Here is a 16,009-nt window from a genome sequence, read left to right as displayed (position 1 = left end):
TTCTAATAAGTTATAAGAACTTCAGGGATAACATTTTGTTCCTTTCATATGCCAGAAGTTGACTCTATGATGATGATACTGACTTTGTTTCCAGTTTTGGCCACATTAGCTTCATACTTGGCCATTTGGCACGCAGGAAAACATAAAAGGATATTTGGTGCAAGACATGTATGGGCAAAAGATGTAGGTATGTCTTACATCAATGGGTTATTCACTTTCATTTTGATTTGCTTTTACAAAATATAATTTTAAGACAGAATTTTATATATTTCACAGATGTAGAAATCAACCCACAATCCCTTTTACTGGTCTAACAACAAAGGTTATAAAGAACTCAACCCCACACACAAGTACCAGTGATCTAGCATTTTATTGTCAACTGCCATAATCACAAAAAACTCAAGCAAAAGAGGTATTAGTTCTCCTTTACGCATTTTCAATGAATTTCCCTAGTAGGCTAAAACTTACACACAACAGAAGAATTCTTGTTTTCTAGAGCTAAAACCAAAATCTAAGTTAGGTGGATTTAAATGGTTTCATATTTTCTTAAAATATAATGTGAAGATAATTGTATTCTTCATAAATTCAATTTTAATACTTTTGTATTTTTGAGGGTGCTGTATTTTTAAGATTTAGACAAAAATGTCATATAGGATGAATTTATAATTAACTAGGACAAAATTATCTGTGATTCGACAATGTCCCCTAAGAAACATTTTTAAGTATCCAATATCCTAATCTAGTATTTGATAGTTAACAGAGTAACTATCATTTTTAAGTAATAGAAATGGAACTGAAACTGAATGCCAGAGATAGGTTGTGATTTTCACTAAGCTGATCAATCACCTCAGACAAGTTATTTATCCTGAGTCTATTACCTAAACTATAAAATGAAGATATTAATACCTGCGCTCTCACTCTCTCTCTCTCTCTCTCTCTCTCTCTCTCTCTCTCTCTCTCTCTCTCTATATATATATATATATATACCCCAAATGAAGTAAAGTACACAAATTATAAACGGTGATAAATGTAAACTACTGAGAACCATGGTAGTTCCAACTCTAGGTCCTTTGTACCAACTTTGTGAATAAATTGTGATTGATTTTTATGTAGCTTTATGTTATACTGCTAATGATAATTTAAGACTATCTTTGAAAACGACTTGGGACTTAGCCAAGCACAGGTGTCTCATACCTGTTGTCTAAGCTACTTGGGAGGCTAAGAACAGGAAGATCGCCTTTCAAGGCCAGCCTGGGCAAAAAAGTTTGCAAAACATCATCTCAATTGAAAAAAAGTGGGCATGGTGGTACACACCTGTCATCCCAGCAATGCAGGGAAGTGTAAACAGGAAGAACATAATCCAGGCTGGTCTGGGAAAAAAGTGGGACCCTGTCTCCACAATAACAAGAGCAAAAGGGATGGAGGCATAGTTCAAGAGGCAGAGCACCTGCCTAGCAAGCAGGTGCTTAAGCCCTTTGTTCGAACCCCAGTATCTACACACACACACACATACACACAAAAACACTTCAGGATTGTTCTGTGTTAATGTTAAGCCAGAACTCACATAAAAGACAAAGCAAAACAAAACACATAAAATCATTTATAATAGAGAAAGCCTGCTCTTTGCCAAGAGTAATAATAATCTGCTAAAACTATCCTTGTTAAGATCATTTTTTTGGTGGTACTAGAATTTGAACTCAGGGTCTTAAGCTTGCTAGGCAGGCACCCTACCACTTGAGCCATGCCTCCAGCCCTTGTTAAAAGATTTGGTTGGTACATGGCATCAACAGTCAAGTAACACCTTCCAGAACCCAACTAACCCCAAAAATACATTGAAAATAGGGATGTCCTCAAAATGTCAACCATAAAACCAAAAAAAAAAAGATAAAACCATAACAGATATTAGGAAGTTAGGCTCACAGGACCAAGTGAAAAACACCAACTATATTTAAGATATTAATATGCAATGAAAGAACTGTACTTAGCAGGAAGAGAGATTGGTCAACAATGGAACTGATGAAAAAGTGCAATGATAATTGTTAGCAGTGCCTATGTAAACACTACTTAGGAGAAAAAAAAATAACTGCAAGGCAAACAGATACAAATAACTGCTTGACAGGCACATTATGGAGATGGAAATACCACTTTATCAGAGCCACTTCAACTACCAGTCATTTAAAACTAACTTCCTTATTCTAATCCCATGCTCTTGTTCTTGGTCTTCCAAGTACTCTGATGCAAACGTCTAGTCTTCACTTTACATGAATAGGCATTGTCATATATATACATTCTCTTGTGATGGGGATGTATATCTGGATAAAAGTGTAGACTCTGCAGTTCCATTACTTGAATTCCTACTGATTTACTTTGTGACCTTGGGAAACTACTGATGGCTTCCTATCTGTTTCCTTCTCTGTAAAATGAGGAACCTTCTTCCTAGGATTGTTGTGAGGATTAAATAATTTATGTAAAGCCATTAAAATGGTATGTGTCACATGGCCAGGAATAAATTTTAGCCACTGTTATCAGCTTTGAGCATGAATAACTTTTCTGAGTGTGAACAACTCTGAATGTGAAAAACTAATGCAAGGCTACTGTGTTGCACAATGACAAGGAGCACTGATGCACAAAGAGCATGGTGGCAGCCCTGAACTGAAAGCCAGACCTGGAGAATTCAAGGTCACCCAACTATATGAGGTTTTTTGGAAGCCCATCTGTCCAGGGGAAAACATGACTTATATATTACAAAGGGTCACAAACTCAAATGCCTACAGTAGTCAGGCAGGTCTTCAAAATGAGTGAAGTGCTCCTTAGATGGTGAGTCTGCAGAGCATGTTTAAGTGATAAGACTGAACACAAGTCAAACTTTAAATATATTCAAACAGGGTATTTTAAAACATTCTGTGAGGCAAACAATGGGTATGTGCAAATTTTGAGACAGAAGGTCACTAGTGTACAAACCTTTTCTATAGCATCCTTTCATTCAAATATTAAAATGTTCTTATTTAGGATAATGTACACCCAGGGACTTATTTTTAACTCTTATTTTACTTTACTGCTCTATGATTATCCCTTCCTTGAAATTTTCACTTCCTTTGGCTTTTAAAATCTTCTCCTTTTCTCCACGATGGACAACACACATATTTGGATGATCTCATTCACTCCAACTAACATTTCACCTAAGAACTCCCAGTTATCCCTAAGTCTATCAACACTAAGAAATAACTAATAAATTTTGCCTTGCATCTGCTTCCTCACTGCCAATGCCTTCGGTGAGAACTTCATCCACGAATTTCTAGACTTTTAGAGTAGCCCTGGCATTTTCTTTCATATTCTATTTCCATTCACCAACAAATCCAATTGGCTCTACCTACAATCAAACCATACCCAAACCCAACCATCTCTATTTCCTTGACCTAAGCCATCATCACTTATCACCCAGATTACTACAGCAATTTCCTTTTTTCTACCTTTTTCATAGCATAATCCTGTCCCTCCTCTGTCCAAATCCCCCAGTGGCTCCCATGTCACTCAAGAGTGAAATCCAAGGTCCTTACAATAACGTACAAAGCCCTATAAAATAGCCTATCCCCCCACACACACCTCCTAAGTCCATCTTCATTACTCTCTTGCTTACTCTTCTCTCTAGTCACACTGTTTCTTTTGTTTTTTCCTTATTTTTACCAGGCTCATTCCTGGCTCCAGGTCTTTTCTACCACCCATTCCCTTATCTGAAATGTTCTTTGCCCAAATGTTCCAGACGTGAATTGATCTTATTTCAGGGCTTTGCCAATTATTATTTTTTCAGTAAGTGCTTCCCTAAATACTCTGCTGAAAATAGAAATATCTTACCCACACTCACAGGACTTACCTCCCTTTCTTCATCATCATCATTTAATATATATGTGTTCCACATGTGTTTATTTCTGTCTCTCTCCAAGAAAATGTAAACTCCATTAAGGTAAGGACTTTTTAAATTGCTGTACTCCCCTTGCCTTGAATAATATTAAATATTAAGTGCTTACCGTTTAACAAAAATGATTGAAAGGACTCCTAACTTGTCTTTTCTCTCCTGACTTCCCCTTCTGTCCCCCCCACCAATCATACAAAACATTCAGTTGATCCCTGTACTGCTTAAAAAACTTTGATGGTGTTGGGTTTGGGGGATCAGAAGACAAAATGAGCCAGTGCCCCCCATCCTTCATGAGAGCACTGTGAGCCCTACATCCTGTAAAGGGACACGTGGCTTCACAAGTCATGGCTCCCTGGGGATGCCACAAGGTCAATAAACAGGAGGCTTTCACAGGACTGTGTACTTGTTCCTGTAGAGATGTGAAGAACACTCCACACCTGACTCCTGACTCCCCTCTCCAACAGAGTGTGTTCTTACAGAGATATGTCAAGACCAACTCCTGACTCCCGTCCCCAACAAAAAGGACCAAATAAAAAAACCCTCTCTGTAAATGACAGAGAGCTACCGATTTTCCCAGCTCACTGTCCTTCTCTAGGGGCAGCTTTTCTTTTCTCTCTAATAAATCCTACTTTGTGTGTTGACCTTGTCACAAGTCAGTCCACTGCCTCACAAGCCAATTCTTTGGCCTGTGAAGGCAAGAATTCTCAACACTGGCCAGCAACAATGGTATTTCCACATCTCATCAGGGATGGGTCTGGTCCCAAATTTATTTACGCTTCTTCCCTATTTCCCAAAATAATTGTAATACTTTCCACATACTAACCCTTTTATCATCTCTGAAGCTACAATGCCACTTCATTTCTCTGTGTTTTCCTACATGTATCACTGCCTTTACTTGGCCAAACTTTTCTTCATCCTCTAGACTAGCTATTCCTTGATGACTCCCTCAAGTACTCATCTGTAACCCCCACTACACTCAGTTTATACCACTAAATTGTATTTGTGCCATAAGTATGTATTTACAAATCTGTTTCTCCAACTAGATTATAAGATCCTGTAAAGCAAGTTCATGATGCTGTATCCACATGTTTCCTAGTGTTTAACACTATGCTTAGTAGAAAGGACACAGTGCAAATCTATTGAATGAAAATTTTTTAAAGTATGAAGTAATTTCTTTGAGAGGTTGAGAAAATATCTTCCTATGAGTAATAATACTTTACAACATCAAATCTAAACCTGATATATAACTTAAGTTTTTTTATATTTGCCAAGGAAAAACTTTGGTAATTTTAACAATAGTTACATCAATGAATTCAGGAATCAAAAACAAGTTAATGGCTAGTCAGAAAAGGTAATTACTCCACTAAACATACTGACTTATGAGCCAGGTATTATATACAATATAAAGTATGCTCTTACCTAGAAAAGGAATCTGTAATTTTCTTAAATTACAGCCATCTTTTTACATAAGTGAGGAGGGAAAATAGAGATAATCCAGTTCAACTACCTTATTTCACAAATTTAGAAAAAATAATCATTAAAAAAGAATATTAACAAATTTAGAAGGAACATCAGGGTCAGAACCAAGTTTTATTCAAAATGAAGGGCTCACTCAAAGGCACTACATTATAATTCCAAATTATTCCAAACTTATTCCAGTACTTCTTGTGCGAATATAATGAAGAACGACAAGAATAGTCCAAGTAGGAGTTTGTACACCTAGATTCTTACCTATGCTACCTTTGTGGGATTTTGGACAAATCACCTAACATTGTAATACTACCATTATTACCATAATCTCACTTGGAATTAATGCAAGAAACGAATGGAAGCCATCATAAATGGGAAAGTATGATCTTCTCCATCCTCATTCCCTCAGATTCTCCAGGGTAGTCGCTTGGAAATATTTCACTCTATCTGAGAGAGCTGCGGGGGACTATTAAACTACTACAATTATGACCAATTTTGTTGTTCTTGTTTTACAAGAGAAAGCAGGAAGAGGAAGTTGTTCAGAATGGGCAAATAATCTCTACTCAAAGGAAAGTATTATTCACATCTCCTATCAATTAAAGAATATTTGGGAAATATAAGTTCTTAATACTACTAGCTCATGTTGGAATTATCAGTACCCCCAGCACAACCCCTACAAAACTTTTTGCCACTAGTATATTTCAGAAAAATCTACAGTAGTTACTTGGGTCCTATTTATTTTTTCCTACTTTCCTGTAGATGTGTTCAAAGCAGGGACTCAGTCTTTATCCTTCAAGAGTTGTTTATGGGACTGGGGTAGTTTATGGTAGAGCACTTGCCTAGTATGCATGAGGGTCCTAGAAGGAGGGAGGAGAAAGGAAAGGAGGAAGGGAAAGAGGAAGGGAAGGAGGGAAAAAAAGGAAGAAAAAAGGAAGGAAGGAAGAAAGGAAGGAAGGAAGCTGTTTATGAATTGTTTTACTAGGTCAACATTCATCTGAAACATAAAGCTAGGTTGCTGGAGTTGTGTGAAAGAAGTGAATGCAAAGGGAGAATTGAATGAAAACAGAAAAGGATTATTCTTCCCTTTGACTTCCCCCAACTCCTTCTCCATCTCTATCAAGGTCTAGGACCTAGACCTTTACAACCTAGGCTCTAGGTTTTTGCAGAATTACTGTACTAACATCCTACATATCTATCAGTTTATCTATAGGTTTTGTTATATTGTTTAAAAAATACAATCTTTTCACTCCAGGCATGAAAATATTTAAAGTATATCAACTGGATATTTTATAAAAGCTAATGATTTGGCAAACAAATCTTGTAGAACACTCACCATATAAAAATATACAAAAAAATAATTTTTAAGAAAAAAGTAGGCATCCTGTGAATTTTGTTTACATTTAGAATCTCATTCTCCTGTAAATTATAATACTTTGCTTATATAAAATCAAGTTATAAATCATATATTTCACTTTCTCCTGCATGCATAATTTTCAAAAATGTCAGAAAAAAAAATCCTTGAGACAATACTAGCTTATATTTCAAATTTCATATAACCTTCTCAGCCTAATTCAGATACTTGTATTGCAGTATAAAATCTATAATATGGAAGCACAGAATATTTGGAGTCCACAGTTAGTCAATTTTTCCCCAAATTTCCTAAGAATCATCTGTATTAAAAATACAAATCATCACAAAGAGATTCTGGTTCAGTTGCTGTGGACAGGAAAAAAAAAAAAAAGAATCTTTACTCTTGCTCAAAGTGAATCTGATGATTAGCTAGGAAAACACTCATAAGGAAATGAAGAGACAGATCCGGTGGTTCTCAACTTAGCACATCTACCTAGGGAGTTTTTAAAACTTAAAACCCAGGCAGAGGGCCAGATGAATGGAAACAGCATCAGTATGAAAAAGATCTTCAAAGAAGGTGGAGAACCACTGATTTGGTAGAATTTGACAATTTCTCATAGATCCTCTTATCAACTAAGAAAATAGGCTTGTTCAAGTTCACAAAGCTAAGTGGTTACAAGGCTGGAGCTAAAACCATTTCTCTTGACTCCTAGTTCACTGATTTTTGACATAGTTCATGTGACTTGACAAACAATGTTTTTAAAAATTGTCTTTTTTTTCTCTTAGAATACTGTCACTTTACAACTGGATGAGTTAAAATAGAAGTAGAAAATATTTATTCCAACTCTAAAAAAGACTAAATATCACTACTAATCTTTAGTTCCTACTAAGCTGTTAATATATCTTAAAGAACTGTTCAATGTTTTCATTTTAACTCTAAATTCATACTTTAAATTTTAAATTGTTTTTCTTTTGAAACAGGGTCTCATTATGAAGCACAGGCTAGCCTGAATTCATCATCCTCTTGCCTCAGCCTACCACACTGCGCCTCAAATTCTTCTAAAAACCTGCTATCCTTTAAAAATCTGCCATCAATTACTAGCGTAATTACTTTAATTCCTAAATTTGGTGACATGGTCATTATGTAGAATACATAATACTACATACTGGTGTTACTAACAAATATTTCTACCTATTGATGTCCACTAACAGATAACAGATTTCTTTTTTACATATTAAAGAATGAATTTTAAGATGCATTAGCAAAACCGCATCATTGGTTTCTCCACAGACTTCTCAAGGTATTAGTTTCCCCATTCTAAGGATTCTTTTTAATAAAAAAAGATGGCGTTGCTCTAGGGATGTAGCTCAGTGATTAGTGTTTGCCTATTAAACCTGAGGGCCCTGGGTTCAATTCCCCAGCACAACAAAAGATGTTTTTTAAAAATCATGAAAATATCTGTCAAGTACAAGGTTGTACACTTAAAACTTTGTGAGTGCATTTTGCTTTCTAAAAATTCCATTTGATTGACTTGCCTTCTAGGGGAACTACTTTTATTATTGCAGTATTGAAGTCGTTTCACACTTTTATCCCTCTCAAGATTGCCAGATATTTAGACACTTCAAATTTCAATGTTTGTGATTTTTTTTTTTTTTTTTTTTGCTTCTGGGTTTAAAAAAAAAAAAAGTGTTTGTAATGGTTTATCAAAAGATCACGTTACTCCACAGGTAAAACTTCAGCAATTCTTAGTCTTAGGGTCTGTACTAGAGTACAAAGTATACTTTTGACTATTCCTATTCACAAAGGCGTAATTGTGAGGGTTCTAGATTTCCAAATTAATAATCTAAATAAGAACCAGATGCAAGGGATTTTGTTCCAGGAATTTTAATGAGTGAAAGCGCGCCCCCCTCCACTTTTTAAAATGATTTAGATACGAATGTAAATTTGGAATCTATGCAAAACCCTGCTCAAGTACACTATGCAAATGCCCCTCCCCCCAAACCCTTAAATGCAAGGTGCCACTGAAGACACAGCAAAAATAAATGAGGAAGTCTGAGTGCTAGCTGGCTGTTCAAGGGCTAGACCGAATCATCCGTGGAGTTCTGGACTTGCTCCGCTGCAGTCTGTAAGGTCTAAGTATTCGACGTCAACCTATTGAACTTGAAGCTCGCCCTTTCCAATCGCAAGGGGTGAGCCTCGCTAGCACGTGGCGGGGGAGGAGACAAGGAGGGAAGACTTAATTTTTTTTTTTTCCTCCGGGGTGCACGCCGGTTCCTGAGCATCCTCGGGTCCCGCAGGACCGCGGCGCGCAGCCCGGCGCGTGGCCGCCCCCGCGGGCGGGGGTCTCGCACGTGCCGCGGGGCGGGGCGGCGCTGGCGAGCGGAGACCCCGGCTCGGGCCCGGCGGCCCGAGGTCTACCGAGCCACACGGAGACGGCTAGGTCATGCAGGAAGCGCCCGGCCCCGGCCCGCTCCCGCCGCCCGACCCCTCCTCCTCTCATCCGACAGAAAGACAGACAAGAAGGGTTCCCGACCTGTCGTGCCCTGCATGTTCACAGTCTGTCATGTTTGGTCAAGAACGGGGCGGGGCTGGAGGGCAGGTCTGGAGGCCGGCGGCGGCGGGGCGCGGGGAGGACCCCTGCGCCGCCTGCGGGTACCTGCTCCCGGCCGCCGCCGACAGGTGACGAAGTGGTAAAAACTCACGGTTACTAGTGAGCGACACAGACACAGACTTTCCAGTCTATTAACAACCACGCCAGAGAGATGGGGCTCTAACTGCAAACACTGGGCAACGGCCCCGCGCTGCCGGCGCTGCCGCTCTAGTCTCTATTCGCCGCTGGTGGCTGAGGCGTGGGAGCGGGCGGGCGGCGGGCGGCGACACGGGGATTTGGACAGTGGCCGTAACGGTGATTTCTCCTCGCCAACATGGCGGCACCCGAGAAAAGTGACTCGAGAAAATGGCGCCGGCCGCAACACCTTGCCCGGGACTAAAGGGCAAGTGAGATTCCTCCGCGAGCCTCAGCCCTTGCTCAACCCGCCGGGGACGAGTGCCTTGACTATTGGATAAACTGCCTGTCAATCACCTCCAGGGGCGAGTCTCCACCGTGCCTGGCGCAGCGGCGGAGGCGGCAACCTGGGAGCCTGAGCGGGAGGCGAGAGACCGGCTCGGAGCCGGGATGGCAGTCCGTGGCCTGCGTGGTGCTGGAGACGCTCGCTCCCGACCACCGGGCGTTTCTGACTCTAGTCTGCTCTTTTTAAAAAGAAAACCCGAGTTGGTGAAATTATGGAGAAACGTCCTTTCTCCTTTAGGGTGTGGCATTCATCTCTAATGTTCAGTGCTCAATCGTATTTTGAGGGAAGTAGCGTGACATGCGGCTTTCATACTTAACGCTGACTTTACCCAATCATAGTAGGATAGCAAAATTAAATTGTTGAAATAATTACATAAATTTGACATCTTGCAAGAATATTGTTTTATATGTAGAATGTACGTGAATATTTAATAAGAGCATGGAGGCGGTATTTTTTTTAGATTCAGGAGCGTGGCCTTCAGAAATAATCTTGTGGTTAATCTACCAAATACCCGCCTGCCTTCCTCTCTTCTTTGCTAATAGTGAGTTCTAATAGATAAATGGAGTTTAATTGAGGTGAAAAGTGTTGGATATCTACATTGAGAGGAATTTTTTGAGTTGACTGCAGCCATCGACAGCACCTGTACTACTGACAACTCTGCAGGTAGTCACCAAGTTCATCACTAAAGCTGTTCGGGAAACTGCCAGGAAGCATGTCTGTTTTGTCGGGAAGAACATTAGCTTTTGGAGTGACACTAGGATGTCAGGACTTTGTCTCTTTTGTAAACTATTTTACTGAATTTGGATAAACAGGATAGCCGATTTGAAGTGACCCAAAGGCATTTGAGGTACCATAGTTGACTTCACAACGGCCATTTTCTGCCAGCCTAACAGAACAGGACTTGAGTTGGACTTCACTGGGGGGTAAAAATCTGTACTAGTACACATTGGAGGTTTTAAGTGAATATTTGCTTTATTCCCATTCATTGGAAAATTTAAACACATACACCAAAAGAATCTGGACTTCAGCCGAGTCTGAAAAACTATTTTGAAGAGTGTTGCCTCAAACAAGATTAAGATACACAGTTGGCAGGCTCCCTCTTCAGGGCAGGGTTGGGGTGTCTCTTCTCTGGTTAACTGTCCTATTATGACTTCAGAATGGAAAACAGCTGATGGATATCCTACCTATGTTTAGCCCTTTACTCTTAAATTTTAATATACAGTTCAGTAATAGCTGTTTAGACTTTAAATTTCAGAATTATCAAATTCTATGAATGAATTAAACTTTTTAAATCAACATTGTATTGGAAAGTGACATTGCATCTTTCATTTTATAAATATGCAACATCTCATATACTCAACGCATATCTTGATACAATTTTATAATTTTTTCCTATATAGATCTATTCCTGAGAATTTGGTATTTTTATCTTTTGCTGCATAACAAGCTATCATAAACTTAGATGTTGTATTTAAGTATTTATGTATTTTGATACTGGAAATTGGACACAGGGCCTTGCACATGGTAAGTAGACACTCTACCACTGAGCTGCACCCCTCGCCCTAGTGTTTTATATTTTCCTTTCCAATTCTTAGACTCCCAGTTCTTTTCCTTCACTGACTGGGATCACTGGTGCTAGGACATCCACTACAGTGATAAGTAGAAGTGGTCGTAGAGGACATCCCCTTTCCCCAATTTTCAAAGGGATGATTTTTCCATTTAGGATGATGTCTAGGGATGTTGTATATACTCTCAGGTGAGTATATGTTCTTGTCTAGTTGTAATTTACCCAGAATTGTGTGACTGGTAGGTATTTAAAACTTTTGATTCTCTTGAGATGACCATGCTGTTTTCTCTCTTACTCAGTATGCCATCCAGATCCCAGCACACACACAGCATATTCAAAGGAATGACTGAAGAGAGTGTAACTGTGAAACTATTTGCAACCATGTGTTAGTTACAACCAGAGGGATGGTAAAGCAACCTTTCAATAGCAGGTATCAGCCTGAGCATGGAGGGATTGCAGGAAGGAGCTGAATCTAACTGGATGTCAGAGAGCACGGCAACAATTGCAGAGTTGTATCTTTCATTTTATGAATATGTATTATCTCCATATATTCAGAACTCATATCTCTCAATACAATTTTATAATTTTTCCTATATATGTCTTACATCTTTTATAGATGAGAGCTACCATATCCTCAGGAATATATTTGGTATTTGGAGGTCAGTCTCCATAGATGCAAAGCAGGACAGAGAAGTAAGGAGAGTAGTTCTAACAGACAAATGGGGAAATATTCAGTAAAATCCATTAATGTTACAAATCACATTTATGTATACTCAATATTAAGACTTAAAGAATTTTTGTGCAGATGAGGCAAACCTAATTTGACTGTACTTTGTTATGTGTTTGTTAAATTTATTGGATTTTGTTACTGTTTGTCTATACTTAGATTCATGAGTAAAGTAAGTCTCTAATTTTCCTTTCTTTTAATGTTTTTGACTTATTTTCAGGGTTATGCTGGCTTTGTAGTATGAATTGGAGAATATTCCTTTTTATTTATCTTTTAATCATTTGAAAGAATCTGTAAAAAGCTGAAAAAAAAAAAAAGGTTTTGCTCCTGGAAAGTTTAGAAGAACTTTTTTGTTTTTGTTTTTGTTTTTGGCTGTATGAGGAACTCAGGGTCTCACGCTTGCCAGGCAGGTACTCTACCACTTGAGCCATGCTGCCAGCCCTTTTTGCTTTTTTTATTTTTGAGTGTCTCCCTTTATGCCTGGGCAAGTCTGGATGGCTGTTCTCCTATTTATGCTTCCCACTATCACTGGGATGACAGGTGTGCACCAACATGCCCATCTTTTGTTAGTTAAGGTGGGATCTTGCAAACTTTTGCCAGGGATGAACTTGAACTGCAATACTGCAATCCTCCTGATCTCCCCCTCCAAAGTAGCTAGGATTACAGGCATAAACCACCGCACTTGGTGAGAATTGGCCTCTAGACTAGCTGAACATTCCATTTCTTTCTAGAAAGATTTTTCAAACCATTGCTTCAATTCTTTTACTACTAGTCATAGAACTATTTAAGGGTTTTATTTTTTCTTAAGTCAATTGCAGAGAATATACTTTTTCTGTGTATTTATACATTTTATCTAGATTGTCTAAGAATTTGCTCATGCCAACTGAAATTTCATGTATATTTAGTACTTTATTATTAGCCTTTATCTCTCTATTATTTGTAGCTATGCCACCTTTTCATTGTAGCATTAATCTTTTCAAGGTGTTGTCTATTTTCTTGGTTTGATTTTTGTCAAGAATTTCATTTTTACTGTATGGCTTTGGTTTTTGTTTGCAGTGCTGGGGCTTGAACTAAAGGCATATACCTTGAGCCACTGCACCAGCCCTTTCCTGTGGTTTTTTTTTTTTTTTTTTTTGAGATAGGTTTCACAAACTATTTTACCTGGGCTGGATTCAAACGATGATCCTCCTGATCTTTGCCTCCTGAGTAGCTAGGATTACAGGCGTTAGCCACCAATGCCTGGCCTGTATGGAATTATTTCCTGCCCTTATTTTTATTGTTCTTATTGCATTGATAGCCACTCTTACCTCACTCTTGGTAGGCAGGCACTCTACAATTTGAACCACTCCATCAGCCCTTTTTGTGTTGGTTAATTTTGAGATAGGGTCTCACTTTATGCTCCTGGCATCCTGAACCACAGTCCTTCCATTTGTGCTTTTACACATAACAGGGTTGACAGGTGCAGGCCACCATGCCCAGCCATTTACTGAGATGGGAGTCTTGCGCAGTTTTCTCCCTGGGCTGGTCTCAAATCACCATCCTTCCAATCTGTACCTCCCAGCTAACTAGGATTATAGGCTTGAGCTACCACATGCAGCCATTCCTAGTCTACTTGATAAAGTAATCAAGTAAAATAAATTGAAACCCTTCAGTATAATTTTGGATTTATCCATTTCTTCTACAGTTGTATCACATAAGGATGCATAAGTTGTATCAAATAAGTATATTTTACTAGGGGCAAAAATTTTCAAAGTTGTTTTGAAACAAATTATTCAGTGACTTTCTCCATTCCTAATGTTGTTTGTCCTACAGTCTTAATCAGTTTTTTAGTATTCATGTAGGTACAGAAGTTTTATTTTAGTTTTTGCCTAAAAACTCTTTTTATCCAGTATCTCAGCATTTCACAAGCTCAGAGTTCTGTACTATCCTGGGAGAAACCCCACTTGGTTGTTGCATAGTATTCCTTTCATGATACTGATTTGATTTCTACTATTTTGTTGAAGACTTAAAATTTTTTAATATTTGATCATATTAATTGTATAAATTAATGGGTTTTGTTGCAATATTTCCACATATGCAGATATTATGCTTTGATAATATCCATCCTCCCTGTTGCCCTCTCCTCATACCTCCTCCCTTTGTTGAGGATTTAAAAATCCACATTTAGAGGGGATGAACCAATTCAGGGCATAATACATATATACATGGAAATGTCACAATGAAACATCCTGTATGGCTACCTTAAACAAACAAAAATGTGATTTTTTTTTTTCAAAAACAGAGAACAGGAAGACAAAACAGGTTCTGTCTGGGTGCTGGTACAAGTGGGAGGGGGGAGGATATAAGGAAAGGGTGAATACGGTGAAATATTATGTACACATGTATGAAAATGGAAAAATGAGACCTGTTGAAAGTATTCCAGGAATGAGGGGAAGGAAGATAAAGGAGAACGATAGAGGGGGTGAATTAACTATGATAAATTTTAAGAACTTTTGTAATACCACAATGTACCCCCAGTACAACAATAACTAACTAAATAAAAATCTATGTTCAGGAGGAATATTAGTCTGCAGTAGTTGTTGCTTATAGAGGGCTTTTGTTTTTGTTTTTGGTCTTTGTCTTTGATTGTTTTTAGTATTGGAATAATGCTGACCTCATAAAATAATTTGGAAACTATTTTCTGTGTTCTGAATGAGATCACATAGAACTGGCATTTCTCTGGTAGAACTCTCTAGAAAAACTATCTTGTCCTTGAAACTCCTTATTTTGAATACAGAGGTTTTTTTGAGTTTTTTGTTTCGTTGCTGTGGTGCTGGGGATTGAACCCAGGGACTCAGGCCTGTTTAAGCATGTGCTGTACCACTGAGTTACACTCCTGGTCCTAGCTTCTTATTTTGGAAGGCTTTTAAGCTATGAATTTAGTGTCTTCGATATTCTCTTTCTTTTCAGTTTTGCCATCGATCTCATTATCTTCTCAAAGAATTTGGTTTTGGTTTGATTGATTTTCTTGCTTTTCTGCTCTTTCATTGATTTTGCTGTTATCTTTAATACGTCTTTCCCTCTGCTGCTTCTTTTCCAATTTCTTAAGGTAGAAACTTAGGTTATTTGAACTCTTTCTTCTTTTCTAATATAAGTATTTAGAGCTCTAAACTTTTTAGTACTATCCCACAAATTTTGTTCTGTTGCCCTTTCATTTTCATTCAAAATATTTTCTAATTCACTTTGTGAATTCTTCTTTGACTTATGGATTATTAGAGGTTTGTTGTTAATTTCTAAATATTTTAAATTTTTCTGCTATTATTGATTTTAAATTCTGTTATGGTTCGAAACATACTATTTCAATTCTTTTATATTTGTTTAGGTATATTTTATGACCCCATATAAGGTTAACTTTAATGAATGTTTCATGGGCTTTGTATATTTTATGCACATATATTTAGGATTATTTTGACTTTGGTGACTTTACATTTGCTTATGTAATACCCATCTTTAGCTCTGCTAGTTTCTTACTCTGAAGTAAGAATATACTAGACTGGGGACATGGCTTAAGTTCATTCTCCAGTACCACACACACACACAAAATCTAAAAACAAAAATACTGAGTAAAATGAGAGTATATTCTAAAATAATGACTAAAAGTATATTAGAGTAAATGCATAAATCAGTAGCATAGTAATTCATCATCATTATCAAGTACTGTCTGCTATATATAATTGTATGTGATAGACTTTGATACGATGGCAGCATTGCAGCTTTCTTTATACCAGCATCATTACAAATGCAAGCAATGCATTGTGCTGTGATGTTACAGCAGATACAGTGTCAGTAGGCATAGGAAATTTTTGACTTCATTATAATTATATGCAACCACTGTCAGTTACACAGTCTGTCCTTGATTGAAACATCATTA

At 38.0% G+C, this 16,009-nt stretch overlaps 1 protein-coding gene across 3 annotated transcripts in view; it reads right to left on the bottom strand.

Annotated features, from left to right (window-relative positions):
• Positions 1–9,715, bottom strand: part of Zc3h6 (zinc finger CCCH-type containing 6) — a 68,992-nt gene extending 59,277 nt beyond the window's left edge. For all 3 annotated transcript variants that reach the window (XM_074050263.1, XM_074050261.1, XM_074050262.1), the window contains exon 1: positions 9,268–9,715. Coding sequence is in view for 1 of the 3 variants with exons in the window: in XM_074050261.1 (XP_073906362.1) it covers positions 9,268–9,299 (32 nt within the window). In the remaining 2 variants the exon portion in view is untranslated. The remainder of the gene's footprint in view (positions 1–9,267) is intronic.
• Positions 9,716–16,009: the final 6,294 nt, after the last annotated feature.

The sequence above is a fragment of the Castor canadensis genome, chromosome 12 (assembly GCF_047511655.1).
Source record: "Castor canadensis chromosome 12, mCasCan1.hap1v2, whole genome shotgun sequence".
Classification (NCBI taxonomy): Eukaryota; Metazoa; Chordata; class Mammalia; order Rodentia; family Castoridae; genus Castor; species Castor canadensis.
This window is presented reverse-complemented; position numbering and strand designations above follow the sequence as displayed.